General features: G+C 37.4%; 12 protein-coding genes across 12 annotated transcripts; 6 read left to right on the top strand and 6 right to left on the bottom strand.

Moving 5' to 3' along the window:
- Positions 1-12: 12 nt before the first annotated feature.
- On the top strand, positions 13-1,392 carry C9374_008113 (uncharacterized protein; the record flags this gene model as incomplete). The annotated part of the gene is made up of 1 exon (XM_044698154.1): positions 13-1,392. One exon carries the CDS (start codon positions 13-15, stop codon positions 1,390-1,392), a length of 1,380 nt encoding a protein of 459 aa, XP_044545736.1.
- An 88-nt stretch (positions 1,393-1,480) lies between these two features.
- Positions 1,481-5,346, top strand: C9374_008112 (uncharacterized protein; the record flags this gene model as incomplete). Its single annotated transcript, XM_044698153.1, has 2 exons — positions 1,481-2,387; positions 2,453-5,346. The coding sequence occupies 2 exons, from the start codon at positions 1,481-1,483 to the stop codon at positions 5,344-5,346; spliced, it is 3,801 nt and encodes a 1,266-aa protein (XP_044545735.1).
- Positions 5,347-5,709: 363 nt separating this feature from the next.
- C9374_008111 (uncharacterized protein) lies at positions 5,710-8,775 on the top strand (the record flags this gene model as incomplete). The annotated part of the gene is made up of 1 exon (XM_044698152.1): positions 5,710-8,775. The coding sequence occupies one exon, from the start codon at positions 5,710-5,712 to the stop codon at positions 8,773-8,775; it is 3,066 nt and encodes a 1,021-aa protein (XP_044545734.1).
- A 577-nt stretch (positions 8,776-9,352) lies between these two features.
- On the bottom strand, positions 9,353-9,793 carry C9374_008110 (uncharacterized protein; the record flags this gene model as incomplete). Its single annotated transcript, XM_044698151.1, has 1 exon — positions 9,353-9,793. The coding sequence occupies one exon, from the start codon at positions 9,791-9,793 to the stop codon at positions 9,353-9,355; it is 441 nt and encodes a 146-aa protein (XP_044545733.1).
- A 236-nt stretch (positions 9,794-10,029) lies between these two features.
- Positions 10,030-11,778, bottom strand: C9374_008109 (uncharacterized protein; the record flags this gene model as incomplete). The annotated part of the gene is made up of 1 exon (XM_044698149.1): positions 10,030-11,778. One exon carries the CDS (start codon positions 11,776-11,778, stop codon positions 10,030-10,032), a length of 1,749 nt encoding a protein of 582 aa, XP_044545732.1.
- Positions 11,779-11,822: 44 nt separating this feature from the next.
- Positions 11,823-12,437, bottom strand: C9374_008108 (uncharacterized protein; the record flags this gene model as incomplete). Its single annotated transcript, XM_044698148.1, has 1 exon — positions 11,823-12,437. The coding sequence occupies one exon, from the start codon at positions 12,435-12,437 to the stop codon at positions 11,823-11,825; it is 615 nt and encodes a 204-aa protein (XP_044545731.1).
- A 409-nt stretch (positions 12,438-12,846) lies between these two features.
- C9374_008107 (uncharacterized protein) lies at positions 12,847-15,252 on the top strand (the record flags this gene model as incomplete). Its single annotated transcript, XM_044698147.1, has 1 exon — positions 12,847-15,252. One exon carries the CDS (start codon positions 12,847-12,849, stop codon positions 15,250-15,252), a length of 2,406 nt encoding a protein of 801 aa, XP_044545730.1.
- A 51-nt stretch (positions 15,253-15,303) lies between these two features.
- On the bottom strand, positions 15,304-16,152 carry C9374_008106 (uncharacterized protein; the record flags this gene model as incomplete). The annotated part of the gene is made up of 1 exon (XM_044698146.1): positions 15,304-16,152. One exon carries the CDS (start codon positions 16,150-16,152, stop codon positions 15,304-15,306), a length of 849 nt encoding a protein of 282 aa, XP_044545729.1.
- A 507-nt stretch (positions 16,153-16,659) lies between these two features.
- C9374_008105 (uncharacterized protein) lies at positions 16,660-17,526 on the bottom strand (the record flags this gene model as incomplete). The annotated part of the gene is made up of 1 exon (XM_044698145.1): positions 16,660-17,526. The coding sequence occupies one exon, from the start codon at positions 17,524-17,526 to the stop codon at positions 16,660-16,662; it is 867 nt and encodes a 288-aa protein (XP_044545728.1).
- Positions 17,527-17,865: 339 nt separating this feature from the next.
- Positions 17,866-18,345, top strand: C9374_008104 (uncharacterized protein; the record flags this gene model as incomplete). The annotated part of the gene is made up of 1 exon (XM_044698144.1): positions 17,866-18,345. The coding sequence occupies one exon, from the start codon at positions 17,866-17,868 to the stop codon at positions 18,343-18,345; it is 480 nt and encodes a 159-aa protein (XP_044545727.1).
- A 455-nt stretch (positions 18,346-18,800) lies between these two features.
- On the top strand, positions 18,801-22,423 carry C9374_008103 (uncharacterized protein; the record flags this gene model as incomplete). The annotated part of the gene is made up of 2 exons (XM_044698143.1): positions 18,801-20,394; positions 20,487-22,423. 2 exons carry the CDS (start codon positions 18,801-18,803, stop codon positions 22,421-22,423), a joined length of 3,531 nt encoding a protein of 1,176 aa, XP_044545726.1.
- A 473-nt stretch (positions 22,424-22,896) lies between these two features.
- C9374_008102 (uncharacterized protein) lies at positions 22,897-23,298 on the bottom strand (the record flags this gene model as incomplete). The annotated part of the gene is made up of 2 exons (XM_044698142.1): positions 22,897-23,153; positions 23,223-23,298. The coding sequence occupies 2 exons, from the start codon at positions 23,296-23,298 to the stop codon at positions 22,897-22,899; spliced, it is 333 nt and encodes a 110-aa protein (XP_044545725.1).
- Positions 23,299-23,727: the final 429 nt, after the last annotated feature.

Genomic DNA, 23,727 nt, shown 5'->3' with positions numbered 1-23,727 from the left:
CTATTATAAAAAATGGGACAACATCATGGAGCCTCTTTAAGCTGTAGTGATTGTCGATCATCACCTCACCGTGTACCCAATAACTTTTTGCTTTGGGGCACGTACATGGGTGTATTTGCAAATTCATATTTTATCGATTGGCACAGAATTAGTATTCCGAGTGAGAGTATGCCTTCGGTTGGACAAATACCATCATCAGTCCCGAAGAGTTCATTTGGAAGAATTAAAGAATTGGCTTCTTTTGCCTTTTCATCACATTCATCTGTTGTACATTACAGCAATGAAACGATAAACTTTGATGGAGGCGTCACTATTGCTTCGGAGATAGAAAGCCCAATATTATCATGTCCAATTGTAAAAATAATAGCAAGTGGAAGCAACATCCTCTTTATGGATGCAAAGAAACGATTATTTATCTACTCAACGACCATGTATGAGACTCAACAATTCAAAATTGAGAGATTTGATCTGGGTGAAAATATTCGAAAATATGGTAAACGAATTACATTAACAACAGAATTGAATAACATGATCAACACACAACTTGTCACCATTAGTGGATCACACAATTGTATTTTATTCTATTTTCAAAATGGATCTATTATTTGCCTCTCACAACATGATATTAATTGGGAAATTTTGTTAATTGATTACTTTAAGGAACATGGGAGAGAAATTGTGCTCACTTCAGATGGCTGTGTTGGATCATGTTCATATATTCTTTCAAGAAAAGTTTTACTGTATGAAAATCCATCTGAAGATTCCTTTACAGAAGATTATGAAATTACAGCCATCACTCACATGGGTAGCTTAGCAAGGGTAGAGAAAGGAGAGCTGGACGGGCAATTGCATAACATTAAAATGATGAGATGTGGCACTTGTTTAGCAATTGTTACTCACAATAATAAGCTCTACTTTCAAAACTTAATGCTTCTTGCCAATGCATCCATCTACACGATTGGAGTAGATATCGCTCGTCATTACGGTAGCCGTGACTTTGTTCGAGTGGTAACACCGATTGAGCTGCCAAGTATTATCCATGGACAGGACGTCTTGCAAATTGCATGCTGCTCCAGAAATTCCATCATTATGACCAAGGATTATATTTTGTCCCTTGGTGATTTATCACATCATAAAGACAATACTCGTCGTTACATTGATCCTCACACTGAGTATTGTTGGACCATCACTAAAAACAAATATGGAGTGAATAGACTGTTAGCGTTGGGTTGGAGCGTCCTTGCCTATGAAGACTATAAGGGCTTTCGGTACGATGACGAATTTAAACGGGCATTGCATTCTCTAACAACCAAACCAACAGCACTGTTGAATTATGAGGAAGTACACATTACCACAAATTTGTGTGATATTTGTGTTGAATGTATTTCGTGAGTTGTTTTTTTGAGTAAGCCTTGAACGAATCATGCTTCTATAGATTCCAATTTCGTTCAAGAAGGCTTTGAAGTTTTCAACAAATAAAATGTTCAAACAACATCAACACAACCTGCCCACACCAAGCACAGGAAAGGTCGATAGTAGTGAGGATGACGAGCACGTAAAACGGAAGATGATTCAACAAGGAACCTCGCATTCCAGGATGCATCATGCTAGAAGAAATAATTCCGAGCAACAACACAATCGCAGTAGCAATATCAACAAAGATTATCAACACAATCATACACCCAATAGCAGGCATGCACATTCCGCGAACAGAATTGTAACTCCGAAAACATTGGATTTGGAAAAGGACTTCCCAGCATTAGGAAAATCAAAGGCTAAACCCAATGCACAGCCTTTACAATCAGCCACAGCCACAATGGCAAATTGCAGTATTAGTAGCACAACAATTTCAACGTCTCAGCCAACACCTAGTAATTCCAAGAAAAAGACTTCAAATTTTGTGCCAAATGATGACGTGATATCATATCGAACTCCATTTTCACCAAAGGCTTCTAGAACCAACAGTCCAAGCACAATATCGATCATCTCTTCATCATCATCAAAAACAGTTTCTTCAACAATGTCATCATCACCGACAGCAAGTAGCAGCACGAGTAACGAAATTGTGGAGTTTGGAACTGTTGATTTGAAATGGATAGCCACAGAGATTGGTAATTTCGAAGACTCTAGACACACAACGTTTAGAATTGTGAAAAAAGATAACACATCCGGTTACAGAATGCCAGAACGCTCTCTTTCAAAGCTATTTTGGAAGTTAAATGGTGACATGAAATGGCAAGCTGTATTTTCATCATCTGAGCACGAATACTGGATGGATATTAGAAGAAGTAATATCAAGCGAGTGATCGTGTACAAGTCAGAAATGGCAATTGAGCTAGTCAACACGCCGTTTGTGTACAGAAAAAAACCAGATGAGCCAGTTAAAGGTAAGCAATTTTGTAACTCTGTTGATTGAAGCATTCCTTTCAATTTTTGGTTTCAATATTATTAGCTAGAATGGCTGCACCCTTTTTCTCACAGAAAGACAGCTATTCTTCGCTGTGGTTAAACAATTTCAAATTTGGAAGATCCATTGTGATACAATTACCCTCAACGAACATCAAATCCCTTATTGTGGGAAACCATTACCCATACCCAATTTTGTACAGAGACGAGAGAATTCAATATGTCGAGATGGATGTTTATTTAGAGGATGGAGTAATGAATTTTCATATTCAAGACCTTTCCTTCAATACTGTTTATTTATTATTTTGTGTCACGACTAAGGTTCCTGGTCTATTGAACAGTATGTTGAGACTGGAACAAATTCGAGACACGATTGTTCAATACATCAACGAAGATTATGCATTAGAGTGGATCGATGCTGCCCTTCGTGACATTATTAATGACAAGGATATTTACCCAAACAGCTTTATGGATATTTTTAAACAGAATGTAGAGAAACACAAGTTCAAGCAAACAGAACCTGAATTTTCTGGCCAAAATAACATGTTTACCATTAGAAAAATCATGGTTACACCCACAGGAGTGAAATATGTTGATAAAACTGTGGAAGGAGGAAATAGAGTATTACGAAAATATAAGGACAAGTATGAGGACTATTTTTTAAGAGTGACTTTCTGTGACGAAGATCAAACCAAACTCAGCGCTGAAAAGTTTGTCAACCTCCACAACAGAATAGATTTTTTCGTCAAGAAGGGTTTTTATATACACAATAGATTATATGAAATGTTAGCTTACAGCAACTCTCAGCTTAGATCCCATAGTGCTTGGTTTGTTTGCGCTATAGACAGCCTTTCCCCTAAATCTATCGTTGCCGATCTTGGAAATTTTTCTCACATCAAAGTGGTAGCCAAATATGCAGCAAGAATTGGTCAATGTTTCTCTCACACCTATGAAGGTATTGAAAAAGACTTTGATGTGGTTCCTGATATTTGTAGGAATGGAAAAATCTTTACAGACGGTGTGGGAAGAATTTCACCCAAGTTTGCCTTAGAGCTTGCCGACAAGTTTCAAATTGGTTATTGTGGAAAGCAATATATACCTAGTGCGTTTCAATTTAGATTGGGTGGATATAAGGGCGTTGTACAAGTCGATCCCTTCATTCAAACCCTAACCAATAAGGACTTGCTACTTTCGCAAAGTCAACAAAAATTTACTACCGAATCATCCAAAGAGTTTGAAATCATTGTCTATTCTAAAAGACATAGATACGCATCCCTAAATAGACAGGTCATTGCATTACTTAGCTCCAATGGATTGAGTGACAAAGCGTTTTTAGACCTTTTGGAGCAGCAATTAGATGAAGTTCGTCACTTATTTGAAAACAAAAAGTATGTGAAGAGAATATTGAGAAAAGCTCACGATAATATTATCGGAAATAATTTGAAGAAAATTATTGGCCTCAATTATCTCGACAAAGAAATGGATCTCTCCTCTCTTGGAAAAGCCCAATCTTCGATACAATATTTTTTCCAAGTAGAACCTTTATTCTGTAAAGTTGTCAGTAGAATGCTGAAAAGTAGACTCTCCGATCTCAAATCTGGACGATTAATGGTGGACAAATCATCCCTTCTCATGGGAGTTGTTGATTTTTATAATGTATTGGAAGAAGACGAGGTTTTTATTCAACTCTCTGCCTTAGATCATGCAAACTGTGACATTTATGAGGAGGGATGTTATGAAAACGGAGGAATTGTCACTGGAGAGGTGGCAATTTCTAGAAATCCATGTTTGCATCCGGGAGATATTCGCAAATTTAAGGCTGTGGATGATCCAGAGAAGATCAAATATCTGTCACATTTGAAGGACGTTGTTGTTTTCTCACAGAGAGGAAATCGACCTCAACCAAACAAACTTTCGGGAGGTGATTTGGATGGTGATTTGTTTTACGTGTGTTGGGAGCCAAGGTTATTGGAATTCGAAGAATATCCCCCCATGGATTATGAACCATTACCGCCTGTCGAGAAGCATGGTGGATGTGACTACAAAGCAATTAGAGAGTTTTTAACAGAGTACATTGTGAATGACAACCTAGGAGTAGTAGCGTTTTTGCATTTGGAACATTATGACAAAGAAAAAGAAGGTGCTAAAAGCGCTGTTTGCTTAGATTTAGCAAAGTATCACAGTTATCAAGTAGACTATGCTAAATCGGGTGTAAGGAAAGCACTGCCACTGGAACTACTTTCGGACAGTAGACCTCATTATATGCCAAAGGTTTTCGGTAAATCAATTTACCATTCAGATGATATTTTAGGGAAAATTTATGATCGAGTGAAATGGGAAGAACAAAAGCGAAAAAAGTTGAAATTGGGTCCTGAGAAGTATGGTTATGATACATTAGATCACTATTTTACAATACTTGACAAGCTATTCGTCACATACAAACCATTGAAACAACTTTTTGTGGATTACGAAGAGGAATTTTTTGATCTAGATCAAGACATTTTGAAAGCTTATGCAGATGTGACAAAAATTTATGAAAATTATAAGAGAGATTTAAGAAAGCTCATGTTCCAGTATTATATTGAATCTGAGGTTGACTTGCTAGCTGGATTTTTCAACGCCAAAGACCTTGAGGTCAAATGTGGAAAAAATCATTACAAACTTCGAATGGAAATTAGTGATATTGTTATGAATTTCACAAAATATTATCATAAGGAGTCTATGAAGGCCATAATGAACAATTCTTCAAAGATGCTCTCTAGAAAAGAGGTTGCTGCATTGTTCTACGTTGTAGTGAGAAATGACAATCGATCACTTCAAGTGAAGGAATGTTTTGGAATATCCTTCTATTGGTTAGTCATGGATATTATTGTATCCAAAGAAAAAGAACAGACCTCAGGAGAGTCTTTTACAGAACCACCTGTGGTTGTTGTGAATTAATTGGTGGACACCGATATTGTCAATATCATTCTGTATGTTTCAGAAAGCAAATCATGAGAACACTCCTCTTTGTGCACTAGTAAAATACACCAAATATGAATCTGTTGTAATTTACTGAATATTCAATTCATTGGAAATTCCAATAATTCACACACAAGATGCCATTCAAAAATGTCGTTGCATTGCTCTTTAAAAATCTCCAAATTTAGAAAAAAACAAACCGCGCTGTCAGTGGTATTATAATTCATCACAAAAAACAACAACAAAGCCCCGATACTTGTCAGCTCTCCAACGAAAGCCTTTGTGCAGTGGTATACCACACAGTTGAACCATCATCACTTCTCTCAATTTTGAATACAACACATGGGTTTCTTTTCCAACTTGTTCCATCGTGACCATCATTCCAAGTCCGTGAGTGTTTTACAAACATCGTCGTCTTCTTCAACCACCACCACCACTCATGCCTCTACATCGGCACTACAACCTTTACATCGAACCACAGATGACCTTCCATCGAGCTCAGCGTTGAATGGAAAACTCAGTGACACATCACTCATTTCTAAAAGTAATTCATCGTCGACCAATTCGACGACACGGAATCGACATTCCATGGATTCCTCTGGCTCATCCTCATCATGGTCTCTTTCGTCCAATGGTGGTCAACTGACATTGAATACTTCATTTCCTCCGAGATTGTCCATCTCTTCAAGTAGTAGTCACCACCATCACCATCATTCACAGAGTCATCTTTCCGTTCAACCGACTAGCAGCACTAGCCATCATCATCATCACCATCACCACCATCATGGTCCGATTCACATTGCCACGAGAGTGAGTATTCGAGATTTTGCAAAACAATATTTAGAGCTCTTGGAAGTTGAAAACACAAGAGCCCTTTTACAAAATTCACAAGCTCAAGATTTGGTGGATCCATCCATTCATCATCATACAGTGGTGACCAAATCTTTGAATGTCATTGTTGAAGCGAAACAGTCATCAAACAATAACAAAACAATGACTCCTTTATTGAAAGTCACAACTCCCGAAGTCGATCCAGCCAATGAAATTGTATTGGACAATGAGGATTTGGATTCAAAGAAAGTATGTGAAGCAGTACATGCTGCAACGACAGATCCTAGTGACCAGACAATCTCCAATGAGGTTTCTCCTGTGATGGTCGTGGACGGTGTCACCTCTGAAAACAACATTTCTGTAAATGATAGCGCTGAAATGAACACTGAATTTACAACGCTCAGTCAACACGAGAAAGAAATGGTCACACCTTTGGAAGAAACACACCAAAAAACAAATCACCATGAGAAAACAAGTTTTAACAAGTTTCTCACAGAACATGAACACTATCTCTCTTCGTTGGATGAAATATTTCAAGTGTGTATTTATGGTCATGTGGAACGACTGAAAACTCTCTTAGAAGAACATCGACAAAAATCCAATCGTTTTTCTCTCAGTATGAAAAGTCTTCGATTAACTGGCTCGGTTGAAGTGAAAGAATCAATCGCTTGTGCCGATGAAGATAAGAGAGAACATGTGAAAAAACAATCATGGAGCAATTGCACTCTGGTTCACTTGGCTGCTCGATTCAATCAAGTCGACGTGTTAGATATGCTTTTTAAGAATTTCATTGGAATGAATGAAACACTCGCTGATGTGATTAATTTAGAAGATGACATTCATGCCACTCCATTGTTTCATTCAGTGACTTCTGGCGCCTATGAATCCACTGCATTTCTCTGCAGCTTTTCAAATGCTATCAAGATTAACACAAAAGATGTTTTCGAATGTAGTCCTTTGTGGTACGCCATGAATCGAAAAGATTTTGAAATGTCTGATATTTTAATTACTTTTGGAGCAGATATGTTTTACAAGATTCATGGTGGAGAATCGTATCTTCATCGAGCATGTGAAATGAATGATGTGGATATGATCAAGTATATTCTTTTAGGAATTGGAAAAGACCAACGAATAGATTTAACAAACACTGAACAGAATCAACTCTTTCAAGAACGACAATCTCTCATGTTGCGAAGTGATCAACGACATCAAATTCCTCTTTTCAATGCCATCAAATCTTATGAAGAATTTCTAAGAAGAAAAAAACGTGCACATCAGAATGGCGCGACAACAATGACACCTTCAAGCACCTCTCCATCAACAACAACGAATAACACTTCCTCACATCTCATTTCAGAGCCAAAACAAGAACAAGCGTTTGATTTTCTATTGAACTTTTTCACAGAACATTGTCCAGGTATTTTACAGAAAGCTCTCGACCAAACCAATCACTATGGTCACTCCATGATTCACTTTTGCGTCGAAAGAGATGCATTCCAACCTCTTCTTAAAATTATTCGATTGTTTGATTCGGACGACAAGTTGAAACAAGCTCTCAATGAAAAGGACAAAATTCTTGGAAATACTCCACTGCATATTGCAATCATGACAACTCATTACGACTGTTTTAAACTATTAGTGAGTTGTCAAGAAGTAGAACTCAACATTCCCAATCAGCAATTGGATTTACCTCTCCATGTTGCAATTCGACAACGAAAGCTTCGAATGATTCAATATTTATATTCACTTTATTCACAAAAAGATTTAGAAACTAAGAATGCACAACACTTGTCATGTCTCAAACTTGCCAAACGACTCTCATTGAATTTGAAGAAACTAGCAGAAGGAAATATTGAAGAGTTTGAAAAAGAATTAAAATCTAAGGAAAAGAAGAATGAAAAGAAATGGTGGCACATTTTCAAGATTCACAAAAAGAATTCACAAGAAACAACGAGTGCTGCTGTTGCTGCCACTTCGTCCTCAACAGGTGTTGGTGCTTCTGAAACCATTTCATCCAGTAATTTATCGTCACTCACCAAGAATACGTTGGATTCATTGTCGTCTTCATCGAATATGTCACAACAACAAGCGACCACGACATTCCCACTCGTTCATTGGACCAAAGATTTAACGTTGGGAGTGGATATTATGGATGAACAACATCATGGATTGGTGGATATTATCAACAAGCTGATTCAATTGATGTTTGGAGGTGAAAATGACTGCAATGTTCCAGAACGGTCGAATGATGAATGGTTATTGGGATATGTGATTGGATTATGTTTAGAATATACTGAATTTCATTTTGAAACAGAGGAACGAATTATGGCCAAGTATGCAAAATTGTTGCCAGAGGGTTATGCAGAGGAACATCACCAAGAGCATGAAGAATTTACGAGCAAGATGAAGAAATTGCATCAGGAATATCTCGACAATCACTCGACGATTTCATTCTTGAACGTTGATTTGTTGAATTATTTACTGCATTGGCTCATTAATCATATTATGGGAAGTGACCATGTTTTTGTTTCTCACCTAACCAAGGACGTACCAGCCGAGCAGATTTCCTTGTCATAAGGACAGTTTGGTAACATTAATAAAGATTTTGTGACTAGAGTTGACAAACCCTTATTGTTGAGACATCGTCATCCTCGAAAGAACAACAAACACCCACAGTTGAATCTGTAACCCTATGGCAACAATTTTGAAAAATTGGGAGCAAACCACTCTTGAATCAAGCAGCAGCAACAGCTCTCACCAAACAACCCCTGTTACGGTGGAGCTCAATGACAAAAAGATGTCTCAATACCGCTACGACATTGGAGGCTAATTTTGAGAGAACAAGAATGTCAAAGTTTGACGCTTCATGTTATCATTAAGCCTTGCAAAAGGATTTGAACGTGATGTACCTCGGTGCTGCTTGCAACAACAAGCAACGCTATTCACACACCAACATTCAATCAATTTCATCACCTTGATGATTTATTTCTTTTTGAAAAGTATCAGTGGTCATCATGAATAATTCATGCTAATCATATTGTGATGAAAACGAATATATTCACAACACTCCGGTTCAAGACAAATATGACGATTCGTAATAATATTACACCCAAAATTTGTATTATGATGATGAAGAAAGAGAAACGGAAATAATTTAGTACTTTGGTGGAGCCTCAATTTCATGAACTAAATGTTGATAGTGAGGAGTCATATTGGATCCTGGTGGATGACCATGAGGATGGAAGTTTGGTGACTTCTTCATATCTTCCTGAGTTGGATGTGGGAAGAGGAAAACAAATCCGTACCAAGAAGCAGCAGCAACCAACCATGGGAAGGTTCTTGCTCTTGTTAATTCCTTGTAGGTCCACTTGAGAAAATTATCATCCTTCCAAGAAGCATAAACTCCGGTATTCTTATGAAGTCTCTTCCAAACGAAAAAGTTGGATGGCTTTTCGGTAGAACGATATTCCCTCATTTCCTTGGCCAAATCTTCACCGGTATATTGGCCATTTTGGACCTTATCACAATGTTCGGTGAGATGTTGTTTGATGCCTTGTTTCAAAATCTTCTTTTGTTCACGAATGTATGAACTCATGATGATGACGAAGAAATATTTTTTTACGATTTGATGAGTTTACAATATTCAATTTTAGTTTTGGTGTACAAAGGCCAATGTAGCACTAATGTTGTTAGGTAAATTGAAAATTCACTGATGGATGTTTCTCTTCAAGAATTCTGTTCAATAACACACCATCAAATAATTTTATTTTAAATAATTGCATTGGATTCAAATTTTCTTATTGGTATCATTACGGAACTTCATCATTTGTTTCATTGAACTCTTCTTCTCGAATATATCAACTCACTTCTCATCAAATATTTCACACCACTCTTCAACACAGATCCATAATGCAACAAATGATGAGGAAATACAATACATAACCCAGCATGAGGTTCAACCTGACCAACTTCACTAAATGGTGGTTGAGGAGGTCCTTCCTTATTCTTTGCTTGAATGAAAGTGGTTCTTCCCTCTTCATATCCTCCATTCAGATACATCATGAAGGTAAAGAAACTTCGAGTGTTTTTATCCACTTCATAGAATCCATCTTGATGTGGTGCTAAAAAGTGTTGACCTGGAGTGTATCTACAAAATCTCCAACGGGAATTGGCAAACTTCAAATCCCATATTTGACCATTTTCGTCGACGTATTCTTGTGGAATGAGAGGTTTGGCTCGCTCGAATAGAATTTGAGCAGTGATCTTGTCTTCCACAATGACTCTCTTGTTGGATCGATAATCTTTGTGATAGCCATAGCAATCTTCATAAGAGAGCTTTTCAGTCATTGCAATCAGATGTTGACATTCGAGTTCTGAAAGTAAATGATGAATGAGGTAGGTTTCATCTCTGCCCTTGTAAATATGATCCAAGAATTTCACACACTTGATTCTATTCAAATCTTCTTGTGGGCGTTTCACATGATCAATACTGAACTCTTCAAAAGGTGGTTTCAAGTATGCGTGGATGTTATTGTCATAAAGAAGATCATCCTTGCCTAGTTCAAATCGTGGATAATCCCATTCATATCGTGGACTAAATTTCAAATAATAAATAGCGGCATCTGAAAGGCCAAGCAAGAGAATGGATTGATCAGATGTTAAGGCCATCGAGAAACATTGCGAAGACACACAATCGACCTGAGAAACCATGTCGCAACTTGTGACTCTATCAAAATTGGGAGTACATGAAAGTAAGAACATTCTCACAGTACAATCTCTGCTGGAACATATTAGCTTGTTTCTTGTGAGAATCATGTGATTCGCAACACTTGGTAATGAGAGAACAAAGGGTTGGGATAGTTGGAAGTCCAGTGAATATGTATCACCACTCTGTGGGACTAGTTTCATTGAATACAGCTCAATGGACCTATTTTGATATGAAATCGAGCATAAGAATTCACGAGGAGTACTTGTGGAAATAATACTTGCACACAATACGGAACTACCCGAGTTGGAGGCTGTGACAATCAATGTTTCCTTCCATTGAGAGTCTTCCTTCATGTTGCAGCATGAGAGAACCATGGATCCATCCATACTAATACTTAGAATAACTATCCTTTGATTCACAACAAACACTTCAAACATGGATTTGATTGGACTCAAGTGTGGCAATCCAATCTTGCTCATTAATTTCCCACTCTCCACATTCCACACGCAAATATGGGTATCTAAACCTGAAGTTGCAACGAGAGGAACATCTCCTGGGATTACCTTAACGCATGTGATATCATATTGATGATGGTCATCCAATTGGTGTAACAATTCGTATTGCTTTGACTCATTATTCAATTTCCAAATATTCAAACAATTAGAAACAGAATTCATGATATACTCCATTCCAATATGATTGAAATCTAAAACTTTGGATTGGCCTTTCTTACTCTCGTTGAGACCTTTTAGGATGGAATATTTTACACTTCCGTCCATTCCATCAAAAACAAAGAGTGAGGAATGACTTCCATCCAAATCATTTCCACTCGTACAACTCAAGCAAAGGGTCTTGGTTAAAGGTTCTGTCATTTTAGCATTTCCTGTGATTCCATCATCCGAGTAAGGCGATACTGTTAAAACGTTGGAGGTTGCTTGGGGCTGATCTTCTTTTGCACATATTGATAACTCAAAATTTTGATAATTTTCCCTTCATCGTTACAATGATAATCGCTAGATTTCATTTGCAAGGTCGATCTCAAGTCCCACTGCGCAATACTTGATTTCAAATCTCCTGAAAATAAGGTTGGAATGGTAATCGATAATGACTTTTCCAAATTGGTACAACACAAGGCATTCACAGAAGCCAAATGTCCTTCCAAACATGCATGATGATACAATCCATCCTTATATCTCTTCAAAATATGACATTGTTGAATGAATAACTTTTTAAATTCCTTTCTTTGTGTTATGGAAGAAGAACTCAAATAATTCCAAAGCACATCGGGAAATGAGAATTGGCATTGTTCCAACCAAAGCTGTTCTTTTGCAAACCTATTGTTATCATAATTCTCTTCTAAAATTCCTTCATTACTTTTAAAAGGCTCATAAATTTTGGAAGAGAGCAGAAAGAGGCTTTGCAACCAATCCGAAGGAGGAATGAAAGAGGCCACTACAGAGAGAGGACACGATGGTTGATTCCGATGATCAAAATGTTGCAAAAGGACAAGTTCCAATGATGACGAGGCCATGGATCGTTGATATTTCAATAGTAATAATTTTGAATATGCAATGGTGCAAGAGAGAATGAGGAGAGATGTTTTTTTGTTGTGGATTTGAAGAGGTGTTCATTTCTGAAAATGAAGTTCAATTTGAAGCTGATGGAATTGGAGACTCCAAGTTCTCTCTGAATCACGATGAGCATAAATTGTTATTGGTCCACAGCTAATGGGATTCAAAGAATTTCCAATTGATTCTGTATCTGTAAATTAAAACAACAACTGATTCTGGCTCTTTGTCAATTGTTGCCATTCTAAAATCTAATCAATAACATTGGAATGAAACACCAAGACACCGTCAGAACTATTCATCAAATCCTTCACAATAAAGGCATCCAGTCGGTAAAAACTTGCTTGACGTTTGTCATTTGCGGTTAAAAAAATGTCAACAACAGGTCTTGCCCGAAATTGTTCCATTTGTTTGGAGGAAGAGGACGAATTCATAGACGCTACTCATTGTTGCTCATCATGTTTATTCCCAAAAGAACAAGATATTAAAACTTCACAAAATCCATATTTTTGTCCTCTTCATGCCAAACGTCATTCAAAAAACAATCATGGACATTCGGTTGTGAATATTGCCACACCTTCCCGAAATTCAACACCACAAACACCTTCCGATCCTATTCAAGTGACCATCACAACAAATTCTCATATTTTGCCAAATTTGGTAAACAATGAAAATTCTTCTCCAACACTCTCAGCATCAAGCTCTTCTCAAAACAATAATATCAACTCTCCAATTCTATCCACTAGCACTAGTGGTAGCTTTTCATTCAGTAACAATGGCCATGTCACTAATCATTCTCCAACTGCTGTCAATTCCATATTTGGAGTACCCACTTGTTCTCTTCATCAATGCCCAATTAATGTGTATTGTCGAAATTGTGAAAAATTAATCTGTGCTGCATGTGCCCTCGATAAACCTCATCGAGGTCATTCCTCTGATTTATTATCCACCATTGAAAAAGAAGAAAAAGAAAAATTTAAAATTCAACTCTCCTCATTGAAAGAATCCATAAAAAGTTGGGAACAAGTCTTCTCTGCAAAAGATGAAGATTTACGAAAAGAGTTAAAATGCATTGAAATGAAGAAAATTGAACTCAAAGATGAGCTCGATCAAATTTTTGAAATTTTACGAGATGTTCTGAAACAGCGACAAGAAGAATTGCATTCGAATATTGACAAGTTGTGTGAAAAAAATTGTAAACTCATTGAGAAAATATTTGAAATGAAGGATGAAACAAACGAGACGTTGGCCTATTTCCATAATGTGGACGAAATGAATGGATATGAATTTATGGAAAAACGAATGAACCAATTTAAAAAGGCCATGTATTCATTTGAACATTTGAAATCTCAATTTGAATCGATTGGAAAATTAGAACAATTACATGACATGAAATTGGTGAACATTTCAAGTCCAATAGAGGCGATTAATAATCAAATTCAGAATATGGGAGATGTGTTAATGTTTGAATATACACCAATTGATCCTCAATCATGTAAGATTTTGGAAATGCAAAAGATTCAAAACCAAATTTGGAAATGTAAACAAGTGTTAAGTTTCACACTTGTACTACGAGCGAAGGACAATGAAAAACATACTGAAAATAAGAAACTCGAAGGAAGCTACTCATTAATTCCTTTGATTAATTGCTTCATAGAGACGCAAGATGGAATGGTACTCTCTCGATGTTCCTCCATTAAGGAAAAGAACCCTGAAGAATTTGACAACAAAGAATTCCAAATCGAAATTCAAATTCCTGAATTTAGAGATTTGACCCATCTAAGACTTGTAGTGATGATTGATCGAAAACGAACGAGAAACAAACAACTCTGTCAACATATATTCCAATCTCCATTTAATTTAAGGGTCAGCAAAGACGATGGACCCAAACATGCCACTGTTTTATCAGATCATCATTACATTCAAACCATTGGATCTTTTCAAATACCATCCTCGAAAGAAGGTCTTTTTAACATGCCCAACGATGTGAAAATATCATTGAAACGTGGTCTAATTTTTGTGACAGATTACATGAATAAGAGAATTCAAGCATTTAATACCAATACGAAAACATTTAAATTTAAAATTAACACCAATGATCGACCAAAACATTTGGCAATCGATTCCGTCGATGATTCTGTCGTTGTGAGTTGTGACGACCATTGCATTTACAAGTACAGTATTGAGAGTAAGAAATTGATATGGAAATTGGGAACCTCAAAACAAGCAGGATCGAGTGCACAACAATTTAACTCACCGTATGGTCTAGTAGTAGATGAGATGGATGGAAATGTATTTATTTGTGATTGTTTGAATCATCGAATTCAAGTCTATTCAAGAGAAGGAAAGTTCTTGTACATGTTTGGAAACAATGGAGCTCAAAATGTGCAATTTAATGGACCTTTCGCGATTGATATTAATAATATGGGACGATTGGTCATTGCTGATTATTGGAATCAACGAATTGTGGTGGTATCTAAAAAGGGAGATTGCTGTTTCCATGTGTTTGGTGGTGGTGGTGGATGGCAGAGTGGAAATGTTGAATTAGGCCACCCCATTGGAGTAGTTGTGGATAAAAGAAATGGAAATATGATGGTCTGTGACGAAGAAAATTTGAGAGTTCAGTATTTTAGTCCACAAGGAGAATATTTGAGAACGTTTCAGCCAACAAGTGAGGAGCAAGGATTTGGAAAGCCCTTTAGAATGTGTTTCAATTCGCTCACTGGAGAGGTATTTATTGTTGATTGCTCACAGCATCGAATTCAAGTGTATAAATAAATTTTGGTTGCTTACAAGAGCGGCGCTGAATGGATGAATACATGAATGGATTTACAAATTCGAGGTGAATGTTTGTAATTCCAAATCAGAGAATCCTGAAAGCCAGTCCGAGTATAGGGTAGATTTTACAATATGGTTCATCACATCATTAAGATCCCCGTCAGAATGAGGCTTAGCATCTACAAAGGCCAGTACATTGCCATTCTTTTTACAAAATTGAAGAATCTCATCGTTGGTTACGAAATCATTCGAACCTTTGACCACTCTCGCGTGAAGAAAGTGGTTCATCCTATTTTTCTGATGAAAGAGAGGACTCCAATTCATACCCACAAGAATCATTGGCTTTTCTTTGATGGAATGGTTTCGAACAAACCTGACTGCGTGATCCATAATATTTTGCCAACTACTTCTTTGCATTCTGTTAAATACGATTATAAAACAGTTTGACTCGAATATAGAATCATTATCCACTGGAGAAACCTTAATAGTTTCCTTTTCTGTTACCACATCTATTGTTAATCTAAGGTTTTGAATGACAGTTTTTGAATTATTACATTTCAATGTTGGAAGGACTATCTGCTTGGAATAGGAATACTGGGATTCCGTCAACAATTTAGAAGAATCATGAACTAAAGTCTTCTCCAACAAACTAGTGACCATTAATTTAACAAATGTTACATGATCAGAGTTTGTTACGAATGCCAATCTCAATTGTTTCAAAGATGTTTTCATTGGCTTTGCGTTTTTAACAAAACCTTGTTGCCAGTAGATTCTCTTTGTTTTCTTTTGGTCCATTAAATAATTTGTGAGAATGTTTCTAGATAATATTCTAAAGCTGTCCTTCTTTTGCAGTTTGATAGCCTTTCCATGTTCAATTCCAAAAGACTTGAGGATATTCATAACAATCAGTGAATGATGAGTTCAAGAATGAAGGTTAAGTCCCAAAACACCTGTTCAGTTCATTGCATGTCACAGGGTACTTGGACGTGTTCATCCCAGGACCACACTGAGTCTTTTTCATTAGTTGGAGTCATTCCATAAACACCAAGCTCCTCTTTAAGATGTTCCCAGAGGTCAAAAAATGTTCTAGATCACCACAGGGATTGGTTTAAATCTGGATGGAACTTTTCAACAGAAGAGGTTGAATGTGAGGAGTGTGAATGAGTATCAGAGCAACCTCAAAAGCAGCCCGTATGAAAATCAAACAATAACAGTTCTTCGAGAACTGCTTGAATTCACAAAATACCTCCAATTTTTTTCGATGATGAACAAGTTCGTTCTTTTTTTTGAGCTTTTTCAACTCCAGAAGAGTTATTACTTCATAATCCTTGTTTGGGCTGAGTATATCGTTTCATCATTACTTGAACAATTTTATTATCTACATTGTGAGCATGACCAACTTACTCATTAGTCCTTCTTTGGTTTCTTTGCTGTAGCAGGAGTAGCCACTGGTTTGGACGGGCTCTTTGGAGCAAATATCCATGCAGACAAATCTGTCAAAATTGGAAGCAAAACAAAGGCAATAATGATCACATAAATAGCATTGTATGCCAGTAAGTAAATTATGTTATTCTCCAAGTCTGAAACATTGCTGAGATTTTCCAAATAATAATAGCTCAATGAGTAGTACAAAGCACAGACAAACGGTAACTTCAATTTCCAAGAAGGAGACTCCAGAAACGATCTCCAACCATAAGCGGTGTTTTTGGTAACGTAGGCTGCTTCAACTCCATTCATCATTAATCCTCCACCACATGCTGCAATAAAACCCAACACGGTAGGGAATAGAATAACAGATGCATGATTTTCAGCTCGAGAAATTTTCAAAAAGGCCAAAGTACTGACACACATGGCAATAGCTCTTCTGGCCTCATTCGGAATGATAAGAATGTATTTCCATAGTGGATGATTGAGCCATCCAGCGAATTTTTCTTTGGCCTTTGTAGATCGGAACAAGAGATATGACAAAACCATCCAAGTTCCCAATCCACACCATATTCTAAAATCATTTGAAATGAAAGGAGAAGGTTTTCCGATCAGAACTCTTGAAAGTATGCCTCCACCCTCTCCTGCAACAATAATGTAAACCATTGCCATCACAATATTCATGTTCTTAGCCTCATATTTGGCGGCTGAATAGTATCGTTTGATGATGAGAATGTGTTTGATCACGTACAAAATTTGAAAAAGAGTCACAGCGACAAATGCCGATTCAAATATTGTGTACGAGTTGAGATCAATGTGTGCAATCTTTACAGCTGCATTTGAAGACATTTTTTAGGATTGAGTTTTTGGACATGAGAGGAAGACAACAAATTTCCTTGTTTGGTACAGTAAATTTCATATCTGAGTCTTTTATTGTCGTTTGATAAGATCGATTTGTACAAAGTTTAGAGGCCAAGCTGCACAACAATTGTCGTGTAGAGCCGATAAACTTTTCTTGGTCATTGTAAAGAATATTTTTTGGTTGACCAATTTTTTTAAAAAATTCGTTTGAAAAAAAATACGCCAAAACTCATCATACTGTTCGTATCATTTTCTTTGCTTTAAAGTTGCTTACATTTCTTATTACGCCACATTGTGCATTCACATGATATCAACAGCCGATAAAACATGCCTCACAGTTTCGGTTATCGTGCTAGAACAAGACACACCTTTGCTAGACCATTCAGAGCTCACGGTCTCTTGGCAAGCAAGTTCTTCTTGACCAACTTCAAGCTCGGTGATTATGTTACCGTCAAAGTAAACAGCAATGAACACAAGGGTATGCCACACAGAACCTATCACGGAAAGACTGGTAGAGTCTGGAACGTTACTCCAAGAGCTGTCGGTGTTGAAATCAACAAGACTGTCAGAAACAGAATTATCAAGAAGAGATTCCACGTCAGAATGGAACACGTTGTGAAGAGCAAGTGTCGTCAAGATTTCTTGGAAAGATGTAAGCTCAATAATGCCATTGCTCTTGCAAACAAGACCTCTGAAAAGAAGAAGAAGTTCATTAAGAGACTCCCAGCTCAACCAAGACCTGGTTTCACTTTGAAGCTTGAAAACGTTGTTGACGTTATTCCACCAGAATTCGTTGAAACTGCTTAAATTGATGAGATACAATAAAAAACTATCATAAAATTATTAAAAAAGTAAGAAGTCTTTGGTCCGTTATACTCAGTTTCCGCTGTTTTCAACTCGAAAAAAAATAACTAGCCATCAAACAACAGATTGAAGATTGTTGGAAGTTTGGAACGACACATTATTTTGTTTCAACAGAAACGTGCTCTGAGAATCGGTACTTGTTGTAGAGATTGAAAAAAGTGTTCCGATTCAAGGAAGAGTCTTGTTATCGAGCAAACGAATTTTATCAACCGTTTTTAATCATCATATCCGTTATAATTTCCAATCAAAGCTGGATTATTATTTCAACTTTTTTAAATTATTGTTAGACATTTTGATATATTATCAACATCTATTTCGGTTGCTATCATTGAATTTGGATAGGTGGAGTCACTTTTCGGAAGAGATTTTCTTCGTATTATCAACCCAACCACCACAACATGCAGGAAACAATTCTCACAGCAGAAACCCTTGAAGAAGGTGACGCAAATGCTTTTGCTCTAACTCCTTCTTCACATATGGGAGATGAGGAGTATCATCATAACATTCCATCCTCTTCAGTCAATTCTCCTTCAATCGCTTCCTCGTCCCGACCACATACTGATTTTGTGTCATCCGCTACATTTCTTAACGATCCTCATTCCCAACATCATCACAATGCAGTTACAACACCAAATACTGCAATGACAGGAGAGGAACACAAACATCATCACCATCATGAGGGTCTAACTGAGGAAGAGCAACATTTATTCCATTATTTAGATACAGCAATCACTACACCACCAGCACAACCATCCTCTCACCATCATGATGAAAATTCTGCAGTCGTTTTAACGCCTGGAAATAGTAATGCTTCAAACAGCCGAGCAAGTGATGGATCTGCTGTGGATCATACAGGAATGAGAGCAAATAATCATCAGCAGCAAAATCAGCAACAACGCTCTTCATCACATACTTTCTCAATTGAGGAACGCGAAGGTTTATTAAAACGAATTTCGGAATTAGAGGAACATGTCCGACAGTTAGAGGAGCAAATCAAACAAAAGGATGAAACGATCAAGAACTATTTTATCACGCAACAATCCTACATGCTTTATCAGCAACAAATGGCCCAATATTATCCTCATCCAGGTGCCACCCATGCTGCTACAGTTCCGGGTAGCACTCCTCCTCATCATCTTTTAAACCCTTCAACTACACATTCCCCAGTTTATCCCAATTTTTCAAATCCTATTACCATTCCACCTCCTCATTTTTCTTCCCCTAATGCTTCTTCCATAACCTCACCTGCTGGTTTCACTAGCTCTGTGACATCTCCAACACCCGTAAAAGCGGGTGGCCTTTCGACGACAACAGGTCATTTACTTCAACCTTCAATAGTACCCACGCCAAATGGACCTAAAAAGAAAAAGAAGAAAAAACAGCAGGCTGCTGCAACAGCATCATCTAGTGACATCACAACAAGTGATAATCAATCATCTACTGTGGTGGCTACACCTTCATTAACCCCTTCCATCACTTCACCACAGAACAGCAACCCTAAGCAACAACCAACCGACAGTAGTAGTGCCGGCAAGAAAAGAAAGTTAACAGAGAGTGAAGAGGAAGAAACGGACACAGATGGAGAAGACGAAGTTGTAATTTCCTCTGGAAGTGCCATACCTACCACCCCAACTGTAACAACACCTTCCAGTAGCAATTTAACATCTCCAATAAGTAGTGCTACTACTGCCACCGCTTCCAACCTCGCACCAAAGCCTAAGGCAACTTTGTTACCTCCACAACCTTTAAAACAACTTCCCAAATTACCCCCTAGAGCTATTTCCCACATTCCACCTCCTATGACATCATTGGATCCTTTTGCTGTACATACGGCTGGTGCTTTTGGCTTCCCTCATCATAACGTGGCTTTGGATCATAGTATGAATACTTTAATGATGGATCCTCTGCTTCATCATCACTTTCAAGCTGGTATTCCAATTCATCCATCTCCTTCTTCTCCAAACACAGCATTTGCTGCAGCAGAAGTTACAGGTCGAAGAAAGGAAAAAAATCTGACGGAGCTATTGACAGCATCATTGGAGTTGATAATATTGAGCTGGTCAATCCTGTACATGTTGAAACAGAAATTAGAAAATTATTTACAAAAGTCAATAGTGGTGGAAAGAAAGGAGTACTCGCAGTACATGCAGGTGATGGTCTAGAGATGGTACTGGATAAAGTTAAAAATACTCTTGAGCAAGTTGAGGTTCTAAAATCAAGGGCTGTGTCAGAGCTCGATGAGAAAAGAGAACCTAGAGCCACCCATTGTATAAACACAGCAGTTAGCTTTCTGTACGCAGTCACTAGAGGAGTGGTGAGTGGATTGCTCCAACTACTAGATTCCAACATTGCTCAATTGCTTGACGGTACTCGCGAAAGTTGGGGAATTGATATTGCAGATTTGCTCGAAAAAACATGGAACGAAGTTTTTAAGGTGATTTTTGTAGAGTCAGATCAATCGGCTTACACTCCTCTAGGGTCACTACTTGACTTGAACCTAATTCAAAAATGTCTCGAAGAACTTCAGGCTCTCGGAAAATCACTGTCATATTTTAAATTTGAGCATCTTGCCAGAGTGTTCAATACCATGTTCAATTTCATGAAAAAGAACAATAGTATTGAATGGTATTTGGCATTTTGCTTACAAATTAGATATTACAAAGAATATTGCTCAAAGATGATGGAGCTTGAAAAGTATGAAGAGTGCTTCGATAACATTGTCAATAGAATTTTGACAGGAAACAGCTACGCTTTGAGAACAGGAGATTACAGGGACGAAGACAAGACGTATCTAGTCGAATATGCAGTCATATGTATGACCAGAGTTTATGACAGATGTGTAAAGACTATCAAGCAAGAGTACGCTGAAAACCATATCGAAGAAACAATGCCAGTCAATTTAGTGAACACTCAATATGCTGACATGATGGACAGATTTATGGGCAATTGTGTGAACATTCAAAAGATTGTGCTCTATCCTCGCGAGTTATTACCACTTCTCAAGTTTTTGCTTAAAATCTTTCCTAGTGACGAGGCATTCACTATCAATGGAGGTCTAGGCGCCACAAATCAAGATATTAGACATTTGACATTTATTGCTGACTTATTGTTTATAATGGGAAGATTTATTGTTGAGATTGATGAATATAACGGAAAAATCGACACTGTTCAATCTGTTGCAAGAAAAATCGTTCTGGAGAGCACCAATTCATTACTGGAGAAATTGCTAAAAATCAAACATGAAGGGTGTGACACAAATCTCAAAGATATTGTTGAACATAACGATCTCTTCAAAAGAAGCATTGCTCAAATATGCGAACATGCAGTATGGATTCCAATTCATCAAGAAGAAAAAGATTACACTTGGAAGCAGCTTAATGATTATCACGAAACTCTTCAAATCAAACAAGATGAGTCTTCCACAAGGCTCAGAGAAGCGCTCTTGGAAAAGCTCTACTACTTGCTTCCTGGAGTCTCTATGTACCTAAGATCAATGATTGAAAATTTGAATTTTGCCCTTAATTACAAGATTGAAAATCGTAACAATATGAGTTATGAACAATTTTTCAATGTTATGAAAAAGCTTGGAACCCATTACTTTAAAAGTCAGCGTGATGCTCAGTGGGAAGAATTACTAGCTAAAGTTAATTTCATCCATTCGAGAAAAGTCAAACTGAAAAAGATGCTCAAGCGGTGGCATGAAGAGGAAATTAAAAACAAAAAAGAAACTGGAACAAACTGGTATGACAAACTTCTCGATGATCAGCCACCTCCAATGTATCAAGAGCCATTGATGGAGAGAGACATTTCTCGCAACAACACAGCCAACAATACTGGAGACGCACCTATCAAAGACCCTAATGATATTGGCATTGCATCTTCAACTAAAGGGACAAATCAGCAAGCCTTAAAGAAGAGAAAAGTTGCACCTTCGAACGCACCTACTGTAGCGACTTCTGTACCTCAATCTTCATCCATGAACAATGAAAACGATGACGAGGCCACCGACGAAGACGAATGAGCAGTGAATTGAAAACTGCTGTCACACAAGGCTCATTTATACGGTTGGATCATCCGAAGTGTTTCGTTGTCCATCATGTGTGTGGCTCAATTTTTGACAGAGATATCAATGGAGCAAGAAATATTCTTCTTCGATTCCTTACTACTCATAGAATTAGTTTTTGAGCGCCTTGTGTGTTGTCTTCCCCACCTTGTGTGCGTTGGGTCCTTTCCCCTGGCTTTCACTCTTTGAGTGTTTGCTTGCAAGATCAGCACTTTGTTCGATTTGTTTGTTTTGTTCAAATTGTTGATTTAAATAAAGGCGCTGACCAATTTACCCTTTTTTCGAATAAATGTCCATTTTCCTTGAATAGCGAGACCTCAGGCTCTAGAAAGCTTGTTGATTTGACCATTCGCGAATGATTGAATCCAAGAGTTGTGAAAGGTTAATTTACTAATGGTTAGGCGGTAACAGTTTTCATAAAGCCGTGTCGACTATTCAAACTGAAAAACAACATCTGCCACTTTCCAAATATTTCTAAAATTGAAAAATCTCAAAACAGATGTGTTTTTGGAAATGTGCAAGGCGTAAAAGGTGTTTCCCATATGCATGGAAACGTTGGAATTGCTAAAAGTACATCCTGTGTAAACTTGTTTTAAAATCTGAGCCCATTCTAACTTGGAATATTCACCAGAGTTGTTTGGGTTGAGAGCATTTCTACCCACACCACCCACGTACACCTCTTTGTTTTCTATTGATCAAGCCATGCACGAAAAAATTAAGGAAATACTTTAGCCATAACTTGGATTCAAAAACTTACTTGTCAAAATCATAGAATTGTAGCCTCCACAAGCAATATCTTCAATATTTGTTTGATCAAAAGTATCCAAGAGCATGGGAGTACTGTTTACACCTGCATTTGTTGAAGCAATTCTACCAAATTGATAGAAATTAAAATATCCAAAAATGTAAACATTTGATGACTTGCATAAAACCGCAACAAAAAACAATCCAGTCCTCACATCTTTTGGATTTAAGAGTCGACATGTAAAAGAGAAAACTAACCTGTCACAAATTCGGTTTCAAGTTTTGGAACAAGAGTCCAATAATGAGTTGGAGTGTTTGTGTCATTGGGCAAACCAGAAGCACCATACGATCGGTCGCCACAAGTATATAACTTTCCTTCATTCGTCAAAATAAAACTCGTATTATAGGTATACGAGTTTGGCTTTCACTCTTTGAGTGTTTGCTTGCAGGATCAGCACTTTGTTCGATTTGTTTGTTTTGTTCAAATTGTAGATTTAAATAAAGGCGACGAAGACGAG

The sequence above is a fragment of the Naegleria lovaniensis genome, assembly GCF_003324165.1.
Source record: "Naegleria lovaniensis strain ATCC 30569 chromosome Unknown tig033, whole genome shotgun sequence".
Classification (NCBI taxonomy): Eukaryota; Heterolobosea; class Eutetramitea; order Acrasida; family Naegleriidae; genus Naegleria; species Naegleria lovaniensis.
This window is presented reverse-complemented; position numbering and strand designations above follow the sequence as displayed.